General features: G+C 43.8%; 1 protein-coding gene across 2 annotated transcripts in view; it reads right to left on the reverse strand.

Moving 5' to 3' along the window:
• IFT122 (intraflagellar transport 122) overlaps positions 1-22,872 on the reverse strand; it is a 72,261-nt gene extending 49,389 nt beyond the window's left edge. For both annotated transcript variants that reach the window (XM_066614171.1, XM_066614172.1), the window contains exons 1-12: positions 22,757-22,872; positions 18,802-18,868; positions 18,296-18,380; positions 17,108-17,186; positions 15,372-15,448; positions 14,954-15,020; positions 14,138-14,284; positions 10,346-10,421; positions 8,941-9,132; positions 8,313-8,451; positions 7,290-7,492; positions 134-271 (exon numbers count right to left, since the gene is read on the reverse strand). In XM_066614171.1, coding sequence (XP_066470268.1) covers positions 134-271; positions 7,290-7,492; positions 8,313-8,451; positions 8,941-9,132; positions 10,346-10,421; positions 14,138-14,284; positions 14,954-15,020; positions 15,372-15,448; positions 17,108-17,186; positions 18,296-18,380; positions 18,802-18,868; positions 22,757-22,797 — 1,311 coding nt within the window. In that variant the 5' untranslated portion in view covers positions 22,798-22,872. The remainder of the gene's footprint in view (positions 1-133; positions 272-7,289; positions 7,493-8,312; positions 8,452-8,940; positions 9,133-10,345; positions 10,422-14,137; positions 14,285-14,953; positions 15,021-15,371; positions 15,449-17,107; positions 17,187-18,295; positions 18,381-18,801; positions 18,869-22,756) is intronic.
• Between the last annotated feature and the right edge of the window lie 1,880 nt (positions 22,873-24,752).

The raw sequence follows: 24,752 nt of genomic DNA on the forward strand, positions 1-24,752 counted from the left end.
TATTTACAGCAGACAAAGATACTAAGAAACAAACACATAATGACAAATTCTTCATTAGGGTCTGAAGCATCTAAATATATCTGAAGTACACATCAAAGTTTTTTACATTAGAAACTTTATCATGAAACCTCACCTGGCCATTCTTTAAACCCACTAACAGCCCTTCCCTGCCTGGGGGTCCTCCAATTACTTTTATGTAACGAATGAGAGATTCCATGAGCCATTCCCTCTCTTTAGTACCACTGAATGAGAGGCACTGGAGTCTTTTCTCCTAAAATGGAAAAAGAACACATTACATTCTGATAAAAATAACTCCCACAATGTGTTTGCCTAACAATGGATGCAGAGGTGCCAACTCTCTTTAGCAATGTGTTTTCAACACAGACATCAGTCTGACTCAACTGATGATATCTTTGGCCATTGTCAGGTCATTTGGCATCTAGCTGAAGCCAGCACAGCTGACAGTGATCAGCTGCACAGGTGGTGGTGCTGGTATCAGCTCCTGAAAGCAAGGACAAGGAAATTTGCAAAAGCAAGATTTAGCAGGAGAGTGGCGCAGTGGGAAAAGACGAATTCCTTACCTGGGAAGTCTTGTTCTCTGTGGAGGAAGGGTGTATTCCTTAGTATGGGTTTGCCCTTGTGTTGCTAGGCAGGGTCTAATCAAGTCACATGACCTCCTCCACACAGAGGGCTCTCATTTCCCTGATGGTATGTCAAGCTTAAGAACCAATCCACAGTAACTCCTGATAGGAAAACAAATCTCCGGGCACAGTAAGAAGTAGAAACTAGGAAGAGCCTTGAGTCAAGTTAAATGGTGCATAGAATAATAGAGGGGAAAGTACCCTACTATCTTCCATCCAGTGACTAACCAGCAGGAATGAGATTTTAACAACTAACATGGCAAAGTACCTTTATTGCCTTTATACAAGAAATGACTCAAGAAGTTGAGTTTAATTAATGTATACGGTCATTTTTCTGTTTAACACCCTGGTTTTATTATTTATGCCAATAAAGGTTTCTGACTTTACTTTCTCCTGGCCCCCAAAAATCCCAAGGAGAGAGAACATCCCCAATTTTAGAAGGTGGGTGGAATGCACCCTTCCTCCACAGAGAACAAGACTTCCCAGGTAAGGAATTTGTCTTTTCTCCAGTGGAGGAATGGTGCATTCCTTAGTATGGGATGTTCAAGAGCAGTACCCCTCTGGGTGGGAGATAGGGACGTTCACTTAGGGATTAAGGACCTTTTCGAGAATCCTTCTCCCAAATGAGGCATCTGAAGAAGCAGCAGTATCAATTTGATAAAATTTGGTGAAGATGTGGAGAGAAGTCCGTGTCGCTGCTTTGCAACACACCTTGCAAAGGTAGCCCCACCTGAGGTAGCTACGCCTCTGAGAGGTTGCGTTCACCCTCCGGAGGAGAGACCTCTGATGCTCTATAGCAGGGGTGCCCAAACCCCGGCCCGGGGGCCACTTGTGGCCCTCGGGGGCTCCCAATCAGGCCCTCAGGGAGCCCCCAGTCTCCAATGAGTCTCTGGCCCCCCGGAGACTTGCTGGAGCCCGTGCTGGCCCAACGAAACTGCTCTTAGTATGAGGACAACTGTTCGACTCTCGCCTGAGCTGTGGGAAGAAGGCTCCCTCCACTACTTGCTGTTTCACGTCTGTGATGCAGCAGTGACTGCAAAGGAAAGGCCGGCCTTGCTTAGTGCAAGGCCTTTTATAGGCCTTGAGCTACTGCAAGACCTTCATTCGTTCTAAGTCCCATCTCTAATAAATTTCATTTATGTAAATTTATTTAAATTTTAATGCAAATTAATTCTTTTTTTTCCGGCCCTCGACACAGTGTCAGAGAGATGATGTGGCCCTCCTGCCCAAAAGTTTGGACACCCCTGCTCTATAGCACTTTATTATGCATTCCACTATCCAGTATGCTAAAATGGAGGAGAAGATTTTCTATCCTGTGGAACTTCCCTGAAGACAATGAACGGAGCTTCACTTATGAAGCAGCTTGGTATGTTAAATATAAAAATGGTGTGCTCTTCTCACATCCAACCTGTGCCACATTTTCTCTCGTGGATGGGTTGGTTCTTGCAAAAAAAAAAAAGGGGGGGGAGACTAATTTCCTGCTGTCTATGAGAGAAAGAGTTTACTTTGGAAATAAGTGTGGTCAGTACATAGCATTATCTTTTCTTTATGGAACACACATAGGTCAAGAAGCATGGACAGGGAAGTCAATTCTGAAACTCTGAGAGCAGAAGTGATTTTGACCAGAAAGGAAACTTTGAAAATGATTTCTCTTATAGGAGTTTTGGCCAGGGGTTTGCAACATGGGCCAGTGAGAGCCTGCAAAAACCCTGTTAAAGTCCCAGTAGGAATTCTCTTGACAGGAGGAGGATTCAGGGGAGTTAATGGCTCTCAGGAATCTCTTAATGTGAGGTTAACATGTGGGGATGAAATATTTTAGTTCCTAGACCCGTTCCTATGGAGCCCTGATAGGCTACTCAATAGATCCATTCCTAAGTTGCCCTGAAAGGCTGCAGCCTGTCTGTGGTGTTAGTCTGCAGGCCGTTGTCCAAGCCATTTTATAAGGAGGACTGTGGGCACACTGGGATTGGATGGTGAAAAAGCCATGTAGAGGTACCAAATATTTTCCAGATGTTATAACTTTTGTAAGTGGAATGGTGTCTAGATGCCATTCAGGCAGAAATCGAGAATAGCCAAGATGAGCTAGTCCTACCCTGTCAAACTCCACACAGTCAGGTGGAACTGCATAGGTTGTGGGTAAAAGAGGGGGCCCCTGGGAGAGGAGATCTTGATGGGGAGGAAATTTCCAAGAACTCTGATGGATAGCTTGAGGAAATCTGGGAACCAGGGTCCCCTCGGCCACCTCTGCGCTACTAGAATGACTTGTGCATGTAGTAGACAGATGACTGAGAACCAGAGGGAGAAGCAGAAAAGGGAGAGGAGAAGGCATGGGCCATTCAGTGTTTAGATAATCCATGCTTCTGCACCGTACTGCTGATACCTTGAAAAGGATCACAAAGTTGGGCATTGTCACTTGATGTGAACTGAATCAGGACTGGAGTGCTCAGGTGAAGAGTCATGTCTTTGAAAGCCTGGGGTTCGAAACCTCCACTCCGCCTCCCTGAGCCTCTGGAGGCTGAGCCAGTGTGTATCAGGGTACTGAACTCCTGCTAGGTGTTCTGCTTGGCGGGAGAGTAAATTCATCTCGGCCTAGTGAAAAAGGAGTGATGCTTCTAGAGCTAGGCCTTGGGCCTTGGTACCTCCTTGGTGATTTAAAAGCTTTGGCTGATACATTGTCTGTTCTGCAAGTTTATGGTGATCTTGTAGGGAGCTGTGGAAGACTCTGAGAGCTATGTGAATGGCTTTCAATTCTAGGTTTATGCTCTACAGAGCCTTCTGGGGTGTCCACTTGCCCTGAATGAAAAGACCTGGAGTGTGTGCACCCCATCCTAATAAGTTGGCTCTGATGGTTCTGTGCGGAACCTCCACACTCACCCCTTTCACGAGTCGTTCCTTCTGCAACCATCAGTGGAAGCAGGGGAGAAGCAGGGGAATTCTGATGTGTAAGTGAACCTAGATCTCTATTTGTGGCTGAAACGGATGGAGCACTTTTTAAAGCCACCTTGTGCGAAACTGAGTCCAAGTTACTAGGTCCTGGAGAGAGACTAGTATTCCTAGCAGCCTAGATAATTGCATCACATCCAAGGAGCTGGATGTGAGAACTAATTTCAAGAGTTCCTTTAGCTTTAGACAAGGCTCCTAAAATGGTGCTACCTGAAAGGATCTTGTATTGATGAGAACCCTGAGGTGTTCCAGGGTCTAGGAAGGAACAAGGGAACTCTTTGTATGGTTGATCACATATCCCAGGAATTCCAAGGATTTAATCGTGGTCAGGACATTGTCCAAGACTAGAACCCTGGAGAGTGCCCAGAGTAGAAAATTGTCCAGCCAGGGGTAAACAAAGATCCCCTATTGGTGCAGATAAGCCACAACTGTCACCAAGATCCTGGTGAAGACCCTGGGGAATGATGTCAACCTGAGTGTGAGTGCTCTGTATTGATGCCAGTGCAACAAAATCTGAGATAAAGCTTGTGGGTCTTCCTTGTTAAATATGGAGGTAAGCCTCTGAAAGGACTACGGAACAGAGGAAATCTGCCTTCCCCAGGGCCAGAACTAATTTGATATTTTTCCTGTGGAATTTGTGGTAGACTATGAAAGTTTAACCACTTGAGATCCAGAAAAGCTGTTTTTTAAACAAGGAAGAATACTGAGTAGACTCTGGAATACACACATCGGAGTACACAGTGGGGAGATTGCCCCCACCAGCACTGGGTCTGCGTGGCATGGCATCAGGTAGTTCTGCCCTTGTCCTGTTTAGAGGACTGGCTGAAAGATGGAAAGGTGGAGGACTTTGCTGTGTGGTGATGCAATATAAATTTGCTCAACTGAGCTCTAATTCAGGTTGTCCTTTGAGGCAAAAAGACCATCCTTGGTCTCAAAAGACTGATGCTGAGGGTTAACGTTCTTTTTGCTATTAGTAGGCAACATTTTCCTATTATCCTTGTTTTTGACAGAAACAGGATCAAGAAATTCGCAGAAGAGTTTATTGCCCATAAAGGGCAGGGCTGCAAGCCTGGCTTGGGATGCTGCATTTTTGTCCCAGTGCCTAACTCAGATATTGTGCATGGCAAGCAGGGAAGAAGTCACGGAATGTGCACTGATTTGAAGTATATCAAGGGACGCATCAGCCAAGAATGTGGATAGAGCTAGCTTCTTTAAAGTATCCGTCCCAGGCTTGGGGAGAGAAGAATCAGCACCAGCTAGTTTTTCTGCCCAGTAATAAGTAGCCTTCGGCATTAGCATTGGCAGCACTAGCCCTGAGCAAAAAGGAGGAGTTTTCAAACACTCTTTTAAGTGTCCCTTCAACTCTCTTATTGCATGGGTCTTTCGGACCCTGTTCCCCCTCAGAAGGAATGATGGCATGGGATGATAAACCAGTCACCAGTGCATCTACTTTGGAAATCTGCAGTGTCCAAAGCTTTCTGTGGTAAAGAATAAAGCTTACCAATCAATTTTGGTGTGTGCTTCTTTTGCGCAGGCACTGCTCGCTCTGCTTGCATGACAGATTTAAATGCATCTGGGAAGGGAACCTCTGCTGTCTTGCGAGGGCCCTGAGGAAACAAAAAACTTCGTCCCCAGCTCTGTTAGAGTGGCAGAAGAAGAGGTAGTAGGCTCAGTCTCGGGATTAAGGCTAAGAGCGCTGGCTGCCCTGGACACAATCTAAGGAAAGTGTCCACAGGAAGAGCCTAAGTGATTGCACACACTGGTGTCTCTTCTCTGGAGAGTTTGTCCTTCTCCCTTGAAGAAAGAGACCGCCAAGGAGCCTGACTCACCAAGCCGTCCAACCCCAGACCCCTTCAAGCTATGTTCTGTGGGGGGGTCTTGAGCCTGGTGGACCTCATAAATGAGGAAGACTTAGTGGTTGGGGGACGATTCCTCTGCCTCCAAAGGGCAGAAGAGCGAGGAGTCCAAGGAAGACTCGGGTCATTTAGTTTTCTTACTCAGGAGCCCAGGCAGCAACCGAGGCTCCTGCACATGTTCTGCTGCAGGGTCTAATTTTTCTACCACAGTTTTGCCTACCAGGTTCTGGGCCCACAACATAGCCTGTGACTGGGCTTCCTGAGAGACGGGGATCCTTCCTAGAGAAATGGGTGCCTCCTCTGCTGAACCTGAGAAGCCAAATTCTCCCCTCCCCTGGGCAATGGAGGCTGAGCCTGCAGAGTCAACTGAGGCCATTATTAGCACTTACCTGAGGTCAAACGGTCCTTCGCACCTACTAGTCCAAGACCGAACGTGCAAAAGGAAAATGGCGCCCAAAAGGTTCACCTCAGAGGTCTGAGGTCAATTACTGAAGCTTGGGAGCACTGGGCAGGATGGGCGCTCTATTTATAGAAGGTGCCTGCCTTGCCCCCAACGAGTAGAGCTCGAAGCGTGGGCAGAGGAGGCCTGTCAGCTCCTTCATTTCTGCCATAACAGGTGTGAGGCGCAAAGTTTTGGGACCCGTTCGGGTCGCAGCGGCACTTGGAGAACAAGGCAGTGGGCACTGTGAATCCTCTGGACCGTCACTGCCTTCACCGCTTGACAGACTAGGGGAAAAATAATGCGGGGGAGCCAAGAAGCTCCCGGCACAAAATTGCCTCATGAAAACATTTAAGCTCCCACTGCCAAAGCGGGCCCCTGAGGGAGCTTCACCGCATTTTCCCTCCAGTGCCTTAAAGGACTGGCCCCCTCAAGGGGGAAGGAGGAGGAAAGTAGAAAAACAGTTTACTTCAGTGAAAAAAAACAGAGTGAAAAAGTCCCTCAAAATGAGGGAGCAAAGTGACTTGCGACCTCTTGCCAGCGAGGCAAGGCCAAACTGGGAAATGAGAGCCCTCTGTGTGGAGGAGGTCATGTGACTTAATTAGACCCTGTCTAGCAACACAAGGGCAAACCCATACTAAGGAATGCACCCTTCCTCCACTGAATAACTAGGAAATCCACCAGCATTCTAACAGTTGAGGGAGTACAACGGGATAGAAAGCTCCCTCCTCATAAGGCCATAGGAGAGCTTGAAGAAGCCCACAATAAAGTCTGGGACTTATAATACTCCTAGACCCCAGAACCTGCAACAGTACACCATTTAGGCACTCCAACATCCTCAGCAGCTCTACTTGCTGACAGAAGGAGGGAGGAGAGCCTCTATTTGATTTCAAGGTTTGCAAAACCAAGACCCTAAGAAGGTAGGAGTGGGATCATTCAGGCTGGAAACCCAATGATTGAACCACAAGAGACAGGCACTAGGGAGATGTCTTTCTTATTCCACTGCATGGCCTTTTAAAATCCCCTAGAGACGTTGAGCTATACCACCCTGGGAGGAGAAGATAGTCTTCATGCTCATATATAGGTTTTTCTTCTACAGATCTCTAAAACAATGATCAGTTCATCTTAAAGGCAGGATGTTTGCCCACACAGCTGTGATGAAGAATTCATAGTCCATCTTTGGCACAAGCCAAATATGAATTCTGGAATGGGACAAGTCAAAAAGGAACATGCACCTTACTGAACAACTGCTTTATTGACTCACTTAACATGCTGAACATCCCTGAAATAACTTATCAGACTTCAGACAAACATTCTTATTTGTTTTACTCTTACTTGATTCAGCACTACAGAACATTGTTTCAAATGGAATGTATTATTCATTTTCAGATTCAGTTGTTGGGTGCTTACCTGGCACAAAATAATGTGTTCAGAGCATACAACCAGTAAGTTGCATTCAAATTTCTTCACTATCTTTTCCTTCACACGGTAATGCATATCTGAGGAATCATCGGAATATAACTCATAAATTTGAATTTTCTCCGGCAATTGGATTGCTAATCTGTTTTTGTAGATGGCAATTTTCTTGACAAGCTCTCTGCTTTTTATTCTTACTGAAAAGAGAGAACATCAGTAAAATGAGTTGCTGATTTTAGCTTAACCCCTTTACACTTGTTATAACATTAATGTACTGTAGATACTCGCCTATAAGGTGAAAAATTTCTTCCCAGAAAAGCAGCCTGAATCATTGCCCCACCTTATCTCCGGGGCAGGCAAGCAGCGAGGGTGGGGGGAGGCGAGTGAGCCAGCCAATCACTATTGTGGGAGGGAGAGAGCGAGGGAGCAAGTGATCTTCTGCTGAGAGGAGGTTGTGCAGGCTGGGGCTGCTGCTGAGCGTTCGCAGCTGCCTGCGGGTGTGGTGCGGGTGTGGTCCACGTGCTCCTTCAGGCTGTTGCCCAGCTGCAGAAGCTCCAAGCGCAGGGCAGGACAATTGCCACCACAGCCATCAGCAGCCCCCCTCGCTCAGCACCAGCGCCCAAGAGGCATCTCTGGAGCAGCACCCAAGACAGAGCAGGAGACAATTAGCTGTGTGTGGGAGCGGGCGTCTGAGCGAGGGAGAAGCAGTCATTTGAAACTGCTGAGTCCATCTCCTCTTTCCTTCTTGTTCCCCCTTTCCCTCCTTCCTACTGTATTTAAACTTCAAGCACTCCATTGGAAAGCCCAACTTGCTAACCCCCTTCCCATCTCCCCACAGATGAAGTTGGACAAGGTGGGGAAGGGGGGAGAGTGATCTTTTTAAAGAGAGAGCGAGGGGGGGGCAGCCTGCAGAAGGCTGAACCATTGTTTCTCAAGCCATTGAAAGGGTTAAGTCCATCAAACAGGCAGATAAGTACTGATTACCACTAAATTAGTTCAACAAATGCTCAAAACTACCTTTTTGCTCAGTGATGAGGTGCTGTACAATAACATCAGTCATGCTGTCCCTGTAAGCATACCGATCCTTATAAAGGCCATGGACTGTGCTGAAAATCAACTGATAAAATGAAATAGTCCCATCTTGACTTCCTACTGCCTGAAGAGAAAGCAACATTTCACCAAAAGCCCACTGGCATGTACTGTATCTAAATTATGCTGAACAGCTAAACAGACAGAAGAAGTGGCTACAATAACATGTGATGAATTCTGAAGGTATTTTGACAACATACAGAGCTACACTGAGTTGGCAGATAAGGCCATTTACAGTGAACTATTAAACAATAAAACAAAGATGTGGCAATTTTAGATGACCTGACCACTATTTACGAGTATATACATATAGCAACCGAGACCTGAATTTTATTTTTCATGCACACGATTCCTTGTAGCCTCAACAGAGAAAAGGAAAAAAAGAAAACAATGTTTTAAAGAATCAAAGAAAAGATGTAGAACATTCTTATTATTCTGTTAGGTGCTCAAATGTACATGTGCAGTACATTTTGAACCAGCATTCATAAAACTGGTGCTGCCATGGGTAGGGGGTTCAGGCAACAGATTTATGAATTTACAAATATTCTCTCCTTACCACATAGTTGGAATCTGGCTTAGCTTTACAAGTCCACACCCAAGAGCTCTGTTCTCCAATGGTGCCAAGGCGCACTCCATCCTTTGTATAAAGGGACACTTGTTTGTCTGAGCCTCCAAGTAAAATATATTCTCCTTTTGAAAAATAACTGACACAGCAAGGGTCAAAACTCAGGACTCTGTCTTTTCCAATCTATGAGAATATAAAAGAAAAGCTTAACAACAATCAATAACCTTTTATCGTAAACGCAGCACTCTCAATCTTTGGTAACACTGTAATGACGGACATGTTCCTATTAGATTTGTCAGGTGCTCGTGTTAGACCTTTTAGAGCTGTCTTTTCCTCCTACAACAAATGATGATGTTGAGAGTTTAGGTCTAGCAACACCTGGCAAGCCTACTTCCTATTTCATTTCAGTTCTTCCAGCCAGCGAAGGGTGCCCAGCCAGAATATTCCTGTTCAGCAGTCCTTGGCTCTGAAATAATGGTGTATTGGCAAGTGGCACAACTCAACAGCTGTGGAGCTACTTTAAAATGTATCTGAGAAAGAGCCCAGTTTGAATTGGCTACAGATGAAGGAGAACAATGCTTCTTTATCTCCTCAGCAACTTGCAAACCTGAGCCATGAGCAGCAAATTATTTATACAGAAGTCAGGCAAAATGTTAATACTTAACTATAAAAGGAATAGCAAATAATCCTATGATTTGGAAGAAAGCAAACTAGATGTTAGTTCTGTGTTCATCTTTGTCAGCTGCAAGCTCCCCTCTCCCATTTGAACTGGGGATCAGGTAGGTAGTAGGAAGAGTATTCAACCCATTATCTCTGCACTGATCCCCCACAAAATCCACACACAAACACAATTAACGCTGCAATTGGTCACGGGAGGAAAAATACAGGTACCTCTATGTTTTTTCCTCCCAGCCAAGGTTCTTATGAGGGGAGGGGGGAAGCTTACAACTAGCACAGGGGCAGAGTTAAAGATCCTCTGGACCTGAACAATGGCCCCAACCAAATTGGTGGGTCCCACCGCTTCTTTTTGAAGACATCAAGAGCTTTACCCATGAAATCCTTATGAAACATCTTGTCTGGCCCTTAGCTACATAATAAGAGAAACTTTCAACAGCAAATTCAATTTTACAAGGAAGAAGAACAACAGGTGCATTTTACAAGACAATGTATAAACATTAACATTAACAGTATTTATATACCGCTTTTCAACTAAAAGTTCACAAAGCGGTTTACAGAGAAAATCAAATAACTAAATGGCTCCCTGTCCCAAAAGGGATCCCTGTCAAAAAGGGCTGAATACCAGCAGACAGCCACTAGAACAGACACTGCTGGGGTAAGTAACATACTACTTACTTGCTTACTTACTACTTACTTAGTAAGTAAACATACTACTTACTTGCTTGCCACTGAGCTGATAAAAGGAAAGCCTTTGTCCCCAGTCTGCCACAGCTAAGATGTCATTGTGCTCATCTCTGCCAAGCAGAGAAGGAAATGTCAATTAAGATAAGTAATAAACAGTTCCCAAGATGCTACAAGCACTAGAGGCTATTTAGCATTATCTCTAATACAGTGACACGTACTAGAGAAAAGTATCAGGATCACCAAGATTTTGTGATTGCATCAAATTTTCGCCTGAATTAAAACAAGTTTTATCTTCAACAGATTCATAGCAAAATAATCTCTAGGATTAAGTTTTGGTTTTGGATTCCCCAACCTCTTAGGGCCCAATCCTATCCAATTTTCCAGTGCCAGTGCAGCCGTGCCAGTGGGGCATGCACTGAATCCTATGGTGGGGAGGCAGTCACAGAGGCCTCCTCAAGGTCAGAGAGCATTTGTTCCCTCAGGGCTGCATTGCGACTGCACTGGTGCTGAAATGTTGGATAGGATTGGACCCTTAGTCTGCTAGCTTTCAGCCTATATGCTGTTTCAGATTTTCAGAGAAGAGGATGCTGTACTTTCGTTGGGAACAAACAGATTTAAAGCCTGGAATAGTGAAAAAGATGGATACATGGCAGAGAAAATGGATCCTACATTGCAATCCTGTGCATGTCTACTCAGCCCCATGGAGATGATTAGGACTAAGGCCCAAATCCTAACCAACTTTCTAGCACTGGCATAGCGGTGCCAGTGGGGCATGTGCTGCATCCTGCAGTTGGGTGACACACACAGAGTCCTCCTCAAAATAAGGGGATGTTTGATCTCTTACCTCGGAGCTGCATTGCCCTTATGTCAGTGCTGGAAAGTGAGTTAGGTCTGTGCCCTTACTCTCAGGTAAGAGAGTATAGAATTGAAGCTCTGGCCTAGTCAACGGAAATTTCATGATAACCAGTTTTCATTATTGTAGTTTGATGACCAAATTATTGCTCTACCAAGTAACTGAAGCAATACTAATACACACACATTATAGTGAGGTTGCTGAGATCTCTATATAGTAATTACGTAATTTCCTCTTCAAAGGTTTATACCCTTCCATATCAATATTTTGTTCCATGATTGAGAATCCTTTCCTCTCCCGGCTGTATGTTCTGACCAGCCAATCAGGATTTACCTGAGCTCTGTCTTCTAGGGACACTGTCACAAGTGACACTGAGATCCCAATCTTAGCTACCCATTCTACTTTACATAAACACGCATCCTTTCCACACTGCTAAATATACACACACTTCCATAAAGACGAACATCCACCTACAAGAATTCACCTGTAAATCCTAAATATACCTCCTATCCCACCATCTTGAGGAAGGTGCCAGGTTTTCCAACAACATGATCCTGGTCAAAACGCTGCTGTTCAAGCCTTCCCATTAATTCAAATTAATCTTTTATAGCTTATCGGCCATGTGAAACTTGAGTCAGTTCAATCTGTTCTGGACAAAAACTGTCTGTGTCCAATTAGCAGGAAGCAGAAATGATCAGTATTGTTGGACTGAACTGTCTGTATCATTCAACAATGTTCTTGTACTTCTGGGAGCTTCTCAGACAACACAAGCATGTGGGCTGCAAATCCCCAGGGCCAAAGTGTGCTGCACCAACGCAGACAGTTTCCGTATCAGCTTTCTTCAAGCTCTGAGAGCTCATGGTGTCAAGCACACAAGTATGGGAACCTATAATCACTGGCAGACTTCCTGTTGAGAACAGCTTATGCAGAAACAGAAATAATGCATTTTCCAATACTGCATACTATCTCTAAGTGCCACATTAGATAAGGAGGAAACCTTCTGACAGGTAGCAGTGTGGGCAAGCACTGTGAAGCTTGTTTTGTACCCGATTCAAAATGAGATAAAGAATCTTAAGTGGTTACACAACACTCTTTACGCACTAGGAAGCAGAGATTGATAATTCATTATCAATTGATGGATAAACACAGATCCCAGTTGTGGAATTAAGTTTTTTTTGGGGGGAGGGGGGATTCTGAGGTAAACGTTCTGTATGGTCCCTGCAATGGCACACTCACCCCTGCTTTGGAAAGCACACATTCATGCCAGTTACCGCCCCATGCTGTATGGAAACTGGGCAGCAGACAAATGTGAGTCTTCCTTCATGTTGCCACTCGCAGCTACAGCAATGGCAGCAAAGGAGGACTCTTACCTGTCTGCTGCCTGGTTCCCCAGTAGTTTTCCCTGCTGGGCAGCAATGATGGTACCAGGCCAGGAAAGATACTGAGGCAGTGGATAAATGACAGTTCTCATTTGTTATTGCTACTATAGTTACAGGTGGCAGCGCAAAAGAGAACTCCTACTTGCTGTTGATCCCCACTGCTTCCTTAAAATCTGTCCCACTGAGTCCTGGCTGGCTTATTGAGCAAGGGTGGGAAGAAGCTGCAGCAGCAGACAGCAATTATCACCAAGCATACTGGTTTACCAGGCAGTAGTCAGGAGCAATGACAGCAATGGGCTCTTGCTACCCATTCAGGTTGGGATGGCCTCCCTGACCATCGGTGTGAGCCCTTGCACGGACATGAGTTCCAACTATGGAGCCACCCTAATAGATTTACATAAATTCCAAAAGAGTAATGTTTTATTTTTTTGAGGTTTCACTCACGAGCTGGCGTCCCTAAGGCTCTCTTCTTCCTCACGCTCTTCTTCCTCTGCCTCACTACCCTGACTACTGCATGTAATGGACTTCAGAACTGGTATCTCCTCTAAACAGCTGTGAACTGCCTCCTCTTCTTCGCCGTCTCTAGCATTCCAGAGATTCTCCCAACGACTGTAAATATCAATGGTCATTTGCATTTCCTACCACTACAACAAAACTCAAATTTCAAAATATATTAATATTTTGAAATAATTATTAATATTAATCCAAAGTCAACTTTTCTAGCATTAAAGGACTGTGCCCAGGCAGATTTTGAATCTTTTTCTCTTTGTATTAAAGATAAAGTAGACCTCTTTTCAATGTGCACTCCTTTCAAATTTAAGAAAATATGGCTCTCTTTAAGATACAGCAGAACACAGTGGGAGAAAATACCAGGAAATTGTCAACTATAGCTCAAAATACTACCTTTTCCAAGACCTAAAACGAGCAACATTAAGAAACTTCTTAAGAATAAATATTTTGCATGTACCCATACATTGTGTAATGGATTCACGCTGCCTATGGGTTATACAGATCAGATAGCATGGAGCCAGGATTATAATACCATGTACAGTGGCATGCTTTTGTTGCCAAATACTGTCTGAAGACATTCTCGATCTTGTCTTGCCTATCTGAGAGATGGCCTCCTCCCACAAATCTCATCATCTATAAAATTAATCAAGGGCACCCTCTTGAGGACATTATCTCTCATGAAGCAACTCACTTCATAATCAACTATATTTTCTGTGCTCTGCCATGAGAAAAATGATTTGTGCAGAGTCTCCCATGCATGCAAAAACAGGTATCAAAAAACAATTCTGAACACTTCAGCTATTCAGTCACACATCTTTCAAAGATACAAATCTTGCTGTTCTCAACAAATCTTAGCAGGCTTTAGAGCAATAAAAAAGGATTTCCATACATGTTACTAATATTATTAACGGTATTTATATACCACTTTTTAACATTTAAAAGTTCACAAAGCAGTTTACAGACAAAAATAAATCAAATAGTTAAATATGCACAAACAGAACATTGAAGTTAAGAATAGTACCTCTAATTTTTCTGTTTCACAATAATACTATGACTTTGTTTATAGGAAAGATAATTAGTTTACCTTGATGGATTCCAAGAAATAGACCATACTGGAGATAAAGATCCTCCTGGTCTTTCAATTTTGACTTTTTCTTCACCATTTTTATTTCTTATGCTGACAACACCACTGAACATTCCAAGAGCAAGATATTGCCCATCATTTGTCCAACTGAGATCACAAGGGGAAAAAGCACAACAGAACAGGCTGAAACACATCTCAATCTTCCAGAGAGCCAAGTGACCTACAGAAATTCATTTCTACGAATATATTAGGGGGTATAAAGGTTCCAGACAACAACACATTATACAGCTCCATGCCACTGATTCATACCAATAAATATTTGATTGAAAGTATGGATTAGTACAACAGAAGTGTGGTTATGGGATGGAAGAGAACTTTTAAATGTTGGTTTTACAACAGCAATTTGGGCTGAAGGGTATACAAGCTGAAAAAGGTAGAGCAGCAGCGTCACCAGGAAGATCTCTACTTCACCTGCACAATCATTCCTATAGGTCTTCCACAAAATGTTAATTTATACATTTCATAATTCTTTATCTGGGAAAGCCTGCCAGTCACACACAGTTTGTAAACTCAAGAGGGTTTGTAAACTCAAGAGGGAGTCCATTTCTCTGTTGCCATATCATGCTCTCTGTGCTACTGCATTGTTAGATGTAACTTGATTTACATTTATTTTGGTTTGATGTATATCAAACCATATATTTCATATATGTATGTATATTTTGGTTTGATGTATATCACAACATATGCTTTTCAATAAGCAAACTTTTCTTTTCTGCAAGAACAAAACTATTGAATTTGACTGAAGTAGCTACATACCTACAGCAGGTAATCTTGCTGTTAGCTTTATGTTTAGAGACAGACTTCTGTTCAGGAGACCACAAGCCTTAAAAACAACAGTAACAAAACCATGAGATCAACTAATTTTATTATTATGAGAATATTTTGTTGTAAAAGACTGATGCAAAACTTAAAAACTACTACATAAAACAGAATAGCCACATCCCATAGGCACACTGTCCCCAGTCCCACCTTATCGCTGTCTCTTTCTATGCCTCATATCAGTTTTATATGATATTGCTAAGTAGCTTCTGGCTGTTTGGTTAAGTAGAGAATTGACCTGGTCAGTTTATACCAATGATTTAATAATCATTGCACCATTAAACACATCTCTTCCATACTGATACAGCACATCACAGGATTGGACCTTAAGAAATTGCAGATGGGAAAGACATACCAAAATCACTGGAGGAGCAGGATGCCAGCTGATGAGTAACAGGATTGTAGGACACACACTGTATGGAGTCATTGTGCCTAAACCAAATTAGAAGCGGCATACTCAAACATAAAAAACTGAGGATTATGTTACAATACTGCCAGATTGTTGCAGAAGCTGAATGCAAATGAAAACAAATTTAACTAGCTTTAACAATAGTTCAGAAGCAATACATTAATTTGAAAATGGGAAGCATTTTAAGCATGACTGAAAAAAAGACCCAGATATTTTTACCCTTGATCCTCAACACTGCATCAATAAATCTGCCTGCGACAGCTGCATAGCACTGATTACACACCCCAGCCTAAATATTTATATGTAGCAGTGCTGCATTTTATTGGATTGGGGTGCTAACAAGTAATTAAAATATACATGTCTTATAGAAAACACTTTCTAGAGGATTAAAAAGGAAAGGAATATTCTGACATATCAATCCACATGTTGCTCTCTTTTCAAGAACTATAAATTGTACTTAGTACACACAGATCGTATTGATAGAGGTGTTTGAAAACAGTGTTATTTATTTTACTCAGGGCGCAATCCTAACCCCTTATGTCAGTGCTTTCCAGCACTGGCATAGCGGTGCCAATGGGACGTGTGCAGCATCCTGCAGTTGGGTGGCACTCACGGAGGCCTTCTCAAAGTAAGGGAATGTTTGTTCCCTTACATCAGAGCTGCATTGCTCTTATGTCGGTGCTGGGAAGCACCAACATAAGGGGTTAGGATTGCACCCTCTGATGTAAGCCCAATGTATTCAGTAAGACTTAGACTGTAATCCTATTTTACTCATGGAAACAAACACCTCTGCCTACTAAAAAAAGAACAGAACATAAGAGGAGCCCTGCTGGATCAGGCCTAGGGCCAATCTAGTTCAGTTTCCTGTATCTCACAGTGGCCCACCAGATACCTCAGGGAGCACACAAGACCACAAGATACTTGCATCTTGCTGCCACCTCCTTGCATCTAGCATTCTATTTATGCTCACACAGCTCCAGTGAAGACACCAGATTGCAACTGGGTTTAACTTGTGCTACTTTATTAAACACAGTGACCAATTTTTAATGCATGAAACTTACTGAGAATATATCTTCCCTTCCTCGCCAGACTGGGGTAGGCTCAATCATGGGGGGTAGAACGTCAATCATGTACCATGACACCTGTTGACTCACTATGAAATACTGCAGCTTCTCTCAAGTGTTTAATATACTCAAGCACTTTGCAGCAGTATGTCCCTTTACCCTTTGGGTGCTGAAGGGCAGCACCAAGGTACAGCATCTCCTTTCCCTCGCAGAAAGCTGGTTCCACATGCAGAATTTACAGATGCTGCCAGTGCTTCACCTTCTGCAGACTGCCAAGATGTGGACTGCCAAGAAAATGAGGAGTACAGTACCAAACCCAGTAGTACTTATGCATACTGCAGGATTCAGAAGTGCATTAAATGGACTTCTGAAGCCTTTTGAGATCTCTGTAAAGGACAACATGAGCTAAGACCTCAAGTTTTGCTTTCTCATCCTCTTCTTGACCCCTGAATTATATATTCTTTTTTATATTCTTCTCTAATGATTCCTTTCTGTAGGTTTGTCCTCTTACTCTTGTTCCTAATGCTCCTATTTGTTATTAACATGAACTTGCTTGGAGTACATACTCAAGATTAGTATTTAAGAATGAAGATAAGCAGACTATGAAAAATGACTTACGTGTATTTCAAGATACCTTCCAACTTTGAAGTCCATATAATCACAGTTTTGTCAGCAGACCCTGATGCAAAACGCTTCCCTAGAAAATTTTGGGGAAATCTTCATAAATTATGAAACAGTTTGATTGCACTTGTTAATTTAAGACTGCAATCCAACAGTCATACTCACTTAACAGGAAGCTCCACTGAACACAGTAGAACTTATTTCCAAGCAAACATGCCAAGGACTGTACAATTAAGCACTTTAAAAAGTAAAAACATTTATTACTAAGCAGAGGTTCTCAAACTGGGATTCTCAAAGAGAGACTCTCTGTCTGTGCCTCTTCAAGTGGCGAAGAGTGGGGAAATGCAGAGATGTGATCAGCTACCAGGGCTTTCAGAGGCATTTTTACACTTACCTGAGCTCATGTTGACCTTAACAGGAAGGTTTGCAGGGAGCATCATAGATGTCCCTGCAGGGATTCCCAAGCCTCGTAAAATCTAAAAGTAAAGATCATGACCCACTTCCAGTTTCATGATCAAAAACCAGAAGTGGGTCACGATCTTTATTTTTTAAATTTAGATTTTTTAGAGGCTTGGGGAGCCCTATGGGGGTGCCCGCAGGCCTCCCTACACCCCCCAGAGGCTAGTGCGAGCTCAGGTAAGTGTAAAAATGCTCCTGAAAGCTCTGGCAGCTGCACAATCATCCCAATGGCAGCCCTGCATTCCCCCCTCCCCCGCAAACACTTACAGTGGTTCCTGAACTCCTGTAGAGTTTGGGAACTGCTGACTAACAGATTAGCAGTCATCCAAACTCCATCTCTGCAACTGTTTTCCTATTTTCTCAACCCACATGAAGCTAAACAGGTTCAACCGTGGCCTTTGTTAGTATCATTTGCTGGTATAATATTTTCTTTGTCAAGAAAATTTCATATGAATATTTAATACGAAGCAATCCCATACTAAGCCAAAACATTAATTCATCTGTCACGATATTGTCTACACTGGTTGATTCTTCCAGCCCTATCTGGAGATGCTGAAGACTGAACCTGGGATCTTCTATATAGAAAAGCAGGTGCTCTAACATAGAGCTACAGCCCCTCCCCAAAATATTAAAAGAGAAAATAATAAAAATGACTCCTTTTTCTGTTACATACTAGATCCTGGCTAAATATCAATGAGCTCAAGAAATTCAGAAGGCTCCAATTACCATCTTTTGCATAAGCTACACAGTATACTGTCTCCTTGTGCCCTTTCAGGGGCTGGATTAATGTTCCATCAGAAGTATCATATACCTATAGAAATATAATATAAAGCAGAATGTAAGACTTCAGTACACAGATCAACAGTGCTAGACTGAGAGCAATTTAAAATAGAGGCAGATATGCCCACGTTCCAATTCTGTTTACTCAGATGAAAATACATTGATCTGAAGGAAACATACATCCAAGTGCTGTAAGCATATTAAAGATTGCAGCATGCCATTTTCATTTTCTTTTAAAAGCAAGCCAGATGTCATCTTAATTCGATCAGGGGTTCCAGACTTTGAAAGACAAGCATTAAACCACATTCAAAATACCATGTGTCTGGAACTCATTCATTTGCCAAGCATATTTGCTGGTAATTTTTAGGCAACAGCTAAATACATTTTTATTATTCTATCATATATACAAAGATGTCAGTTAACAAATAAAGTACCATTTAAAATCATCATACCAATAATCTGTTTCCAGCTGCAATTATCAGTTGAGTTCCATCAGGCTTAAAGGCAAGGTCAAATATACTGTTAAAAAGAAAAAAGGAAGGGATTAAAAAGGAAAGAGACTTCGCTCTTAGCAACAGCTTTACTATACTGTACAGTATTTCTGCACACTCTTGGGAGCATAGGCCACTATTTTACAAAAAGTTTTTAAAGAGGCTAATATGTGTGGATAAATGCTCAGAAGTAATATTCATAAACCCAAATTGTCCTTTGAACATTTCCACAATTCCATTACATTTAGGGGCTTTGATATCTGCCAAATCAGAGTCCAGTGTACATACAGTATTCCTAACATCAAAATCTTTTAATTATGTTGTAAGCTATAATGCCTTTGGATTGGAGAAGCAGGATACAAATATCTCAAATAAAATTAAATGTTGCTGTTTATCAAGTTACTTAGAACAGAAATCCTAAGCTCATGGGTAGCCAAATCCTAAGCTTCTCTTAGGGATGCAGCAGCGTTGAAATGGCGACCCTGCAGCCAATGGGGCCAGGGAAGCACCACCACGTCTCTTTGGGGCAAGACCCAGGCAGCCTCAATGGGTCTTCTCAGATCTGTGCCTGCTACTGAACACAGACAATGTCAAGTTTCCCAGCCTGGGAAAGTGTCAGGATATGGCAGCAGGGTCTGCTGGCATCTCTGCCCCCTCCCCAGCCTGCTCCTCCCCTCCCCTCACCCAGTTCTACCTCTTCCTGCCCTTCCCCGCCCTGCAATGCACTGCCGCAGGCAAAACTTACTGCCAGAAGCCCTTGCTATTTGTCCTGCTTTGCTGTGGCCCTGTGCCGACTGCAGCTGGGTTCAGCGCTGGAGCTGAATCTCTACCCGTTCCTGGGGAGGTTGGAGCAGCTCTAGGCTGCTCGGATTTAGCCACAGATTTAGGTGGTGCACATCCAAGTAGCCCCATTGGGCTGCAGCTCTCCCCGGGGTAAGGGGAAAAGTTTCCCCTTGCCTCGGGCCAAGCCTCACACAGCCTGAAACTTGAGCTGGATACAGCGCAGGCCCACTGACCAAAGTCTTCACTTCAGCAAATGGATTCCATTTCTAAGCATACTTAGAAATAAGTCCCACTAAAATCAGCAGAACTTCATTGCAGGTAAACATATACGGGGCAAGGCTGCAATACTAAAAAAAAAAGAAGAAGCTTCCAGCAATAATGTGATAGAGCTGCTGCTCAAGAATGAGAGACTACTATAAAATTCCTGTATAAAATATACAGGAAAAGAAGCTTACCCAGTGAAAAACAGTGGCGGTGCCATCTATAAGCTAGAGTCAGCACTCTGGAAAGCAGGAACACCTGATGGGCTGGGAAGCTGTCTATGAAGAACATCTTCCTCCAGGCCCTCACTTTGTTGTCTGGTAGATATCAGCCCAAGTGAAGAAGCCCTGCTCTTACAGAGCCTGAAAATTACAGATGATGAACTACTTGTGGGAAGGAGGCTAGTTCCCTTAAGGTCACTGCTGCAAACCTGGTCATGCAAAATTTGCATCAACAACAGGACTGGGGAGAGGATTTCATACATCACTGCCTTCCTCCCCCCATATCTCCTACAGTACCTACCCTTGAAATTTTTAGAAGCAGGGAGCAATTCATACCATCTTTTCCCAGAGCAGCAACAGCAGTAAAAATGGGAATAGAAACAACTGGTGGATTAGGGAAACAAACAAAAGAAAGCTGCTCTGCTGAAAGTCTGTATGAAATCTTGAGAAAGGGGATTCTAAACTGTTCTTTTAAAAAAAAAAAAGATTAACAGATAGGCATTTATGAATTCATTCATTCATCAAAAAGCATGGAAAAACGGCCTGCCTTCACATAATCCATGACCTGCCTTCACTTCTGCACCATGTAAGCAGTAAAAAGATGAAGTGCTGTCTCATTTTTTCTGCTCACTTAGCCTCCACGCATCCTCCCTTTCCCTTGGTCTTTGAAGTCCAACCCTCTTTGTTCAAAGGATGGGAAAACCACTGAAATGCTATATCAATATTTAGTAAAACGCGTACTTGTTCCATGTACCCTTTTTTCTGACAACCAGCCTCTTGTAAAGCTTATCTTTAGAAACAGAAGCTAATCATTTCTGCATTTAACCAACGTGAATCCAGCAAAGATACTATTCAGACACGATCAACCTTGCTCCACTTAGTTTGGAAGTTTAAAGATTTAATAAATTTATTTTAAAAAGAACATCTGGCAAAGACCTTTCTCTTACCTGCTTATAGTCACCCTTGCCCCAATGCCCCTTATTTTGTGTCACTCTCTATATTAGTGATTTTCAATCACTGTGCCACATTGGTGCACCATGGTCTGCAGGTATGCCATGGGAGTTTGAGGGAGGGTCACATATTAGTAGGGCCACTGGGGAGCCCCTGGTTGGCAGTGTAGTATGCCTTCCCAATTTTCAAAAGACCAATGGTATGCCTTGACAATTTTAGCACCTTCTCAGTGTGCTGTGAGAGGAAAAGGGCTGAAAATAGCTGCTATATATACATCCATACACCTACTAACATGCCATTCACTCCAACCCACATAAAAGCACAAAAGGACAGAAGAATGTTGGTGTACAGCTAGGCGTCCACTATCCCAGTAATGTCTTAAACTTCAGTGTGGGCCAGAGCTTCAGAGCTCAACTGAAGGCCTGGAGCTGAAATGGAAAACTGGGTACATGAAAGGCTGAGGGCCCAATCCTGTTCAACTTTCCAGCTCTGATGCAGCCATGTTAACAGGATGTGTGCTGCATCCTGGAGTGGGGTGGTGCAGTAAGGGAGGCCTCTTCAAGTTAAGGGAGCTATTTTCAACCTTTTTTTATCTCATGGCACACTGACAAGGTGAGAAAATTGTGAGGGCCCACCATCAGTTTTTTTGTTTTTCAATCCCTGTTGTTATGCAATTAGGTCATTAAGCAAACATTCAGCCCAATCTATTGCCTTTGTGGTGCAAAGAGACATTCCCTGCCAGGCACTAGCAGGCTGCACAGATAGAATGCCTCTTCTCTGCAGTAATAGCCTCTTTGTTGGATAAACAGACACTCTGCTGCAGGCTATGGGAGTTCTGACTGTCTCATTAAGAGCCTCTTTGTTGTGCTTTGACCACTGTTGTATATGTGGCCCATCTTTAAGCAGAAGGATGTTAAATGACACACACCTGTATATGTAATGTATTATATATAGTTTTAAATTTAATATTAATTAATATAGTGTTTAAATTAACCACATGAAATCAATACAAAAGTGTTTTTAGCTTTTCTGTTGTCATGCCCTACATTTTTCTTGGATGTCACCACATTTTGTGGTGCTTTGTCCTCTGATTAGGACACCTGGTCATCCAGCCCATGATGTTTCCAAGGCAGTGTTAATGCAGCACTCAGCCAGCTCATCCTCAAGGGCTGGATCCTATCCAACTTTCCAGCACCAGCACAGCACAAGTGTATGCCTGTCTACTCAGAAGCAAACCCTATTATAGTCAAAGGGTCTTACTCACAGGAAAGTGTGGATAGGATTTAAGTCTTAGGGCCCTATCCAACTTTCCAACCCTATCCAACTTTCCAACCCTGGCGCAGCCATATCCATGAGCCACAGTACAAGTCTATGTGTGTCTACTCAGAAGCAAGCCCTATTATATCAATGGGTCTTACTCCCAGGAAAGTGTGGATAGGATTTCAGCCTTAGGGTCTGATCCTATCCAACTTTCCAGTGCAGCCATGCCAGTGGGGCACGCACTGCATCCCCGCAGTGGAGGGGGGGCAGTGAGGGGCCTCCTCAAGGGAAGCACTGGAGAGTCGGGCAGGGTTGGGCCCTGAGTTGGCATTGAGGACGGGACGCTTCAAAGGAGGGTGCAGGCGGCCAGGCGAGGTGGTGGGTGCTGCCCAGCCAGCCCCACTGCTCACCTCCTCCCCCACCCCCCCGGGTTCGCTCACCACTGCTCGGCCTTGTCCCTCCAGGTCAGCGCAGCTCGCATGTTGCCCTTCTGGGTCTCCCTGGCAACGCTCGTCGCTCACGCGCCCCTCCCCCCACAGTACTGTACTATCTCTTCTTCAGCATGTTGATTGACGCGAGACGCCACGCAGCCTCCCCGGGCAACGCGCCTGCGCACTCGCGGCCTTCTGTCTTCTGAGCAAACATAGAGGCAACAAAAACCTAGAGTGACCGTAGGGAACTTCCGGGTTCACATTAGAAATCTTGCTGTTGTGACTCCCAGCCCGCCTTTCAGGGGAGAAATTCAGGATTTTGATTTGCAGCCCTGATGGGGTGTTTATTGGCACGTCCACCCGCAAACAGAAAGTCAGAGGCAAATATATTTAGGTGCTTATCACTCAGCCCTTGTTTCTGTGGTTTTGATTTTGGAGCTGCTTTTAAAGAATTAAATACCACCTTGCCCAAGGACTATGCAAATTCTATCACAAATAATGCTGTTGTCCTCATGGGGGAGGCTGAGGCTGAGAAAGTGGCTCACAACAGCCCTGCAAGGTAGTTCACTCTCTATGCTGTAGCTGAGGCTGGTTTGGAATTTCTAAGCAATCAAAACAACCTGCCAGGGAACAGCCTATGGCAGTCCAGTGATATTGTATTACCCATCACACCCTCTCCAGCCTTAAGCTGCTTGCAGGACCTCTGCATTCCACTGACTTGCATACAGACAAGTTTTATTGGTGTTTAAGGATTCACAACAAGCTTTATTTTTCACATGAGATAAAAAGGAATAAGAAATGGAAAGAGCAACTCTTGTCTTTCCTACCGCCAATGGTGATCAGATGCAATGGAGGACAGAGTGCCTCTAACTTTAACCATTACATAAGAAGAGCCCCGCTGGATCAGGCCATAGGCCCATCTAGTCCAGCTTCCTGTATCTCACAGTGTCCCACCAAATGCCTCAGGGAGCACACAAGACAACAGGAGACCTGCATCCAGCATTCTGACATAGCCCATTTCTAAAATCAGGAAGTTGCACCTACACATCATGGCTTGTAATCTGTGATGGATTTTTCCTTCAGAAATTTGTCCAATCCCCTTTTAAAGGCATCCAGGTGATATGCCATCACTACTTCCTGTGGCAAGGAATTCCACAGACTAATCACATGCGGCTGGGTAAAGCAATATTTTCTTTTGTCTGTCCTCACTCTCCCAACACTCAGCTTTGCAGATGTCCCCTGGCTCCTGTGTTGTGCGAGAGTGAAAAGAGTGTCTCTACTCTGTCCATCCCCTGCATGATTTTGTATGACTCAAATTGTAACTTTGTATGTGTAACAGAGGAAATTTTGGCAGGTGCAGCTCAACATGGAAGGGTTTACAAAGCTGCCCCTGCCCAAATTTCCTCTTCTATACAATGGTTAAATTAAAGGTAGAGGCATTCTGACCCCCTTTGCATCTGGTCACCCTGCTATCACCTTTTTTTTGGCATGGGGAAACGTGCTCCCAGGTACAATGACCATGAAATCTAGCATTTCTCCATTGTTTCCCAATGGCAACTCTTAGCACCCAAGCCTATGCATGTCTACTCAGGAGTAAGTCCTGTAAGTAAGGAGTAAGTAAGTAAGGAGTAAGTAGTAAGTCTACTCAGGAGTAAGTCCATGAGGCTTACTCCCAGGTGAGTGTGGCTAGGGTTGCAGCCTTTATTCCTTCGTGCACGCCGGAGGAAAAAAAAAGAGTCAACCAAACTGGAAGTCTTGATAATGTGTTACTCTAGCCTTTTACTCTCTCTACAGTTCTCTCTGGAAAGTAATATGGAGCCTTAAAATATGCGCATGCGCCTCAGTCTACTCCACGCATAGATTTCCCGCGCTGTGGCCGCGCCGTGGGCGGAGTCATGCTAATAGCAGGGGAAGGGGAGTGGTTGGCGCACTGTCATGCGTGCGCATGCGCAAAAGCCGCTTTCACAGGGTTGCGGTTTGTGTCACTTTCTGGCGGGATGGGAAG

This window comes from Tiliqua scincoides, chromosome 2 (assembly GCF_035046505.1).
Source record: "Tiliqua scincoides isolate rTilSci1 chromosome 2, rTilSci1.hap2, whole genome shotgun sequence".
NCBI classification, from domain to species: domain Eukaryota; kingdom Metazoa; phylum Chordata; class Lepidosauria; order Squamata; family Scincidae; genus Tiliqua; species Tiliqua scincoides.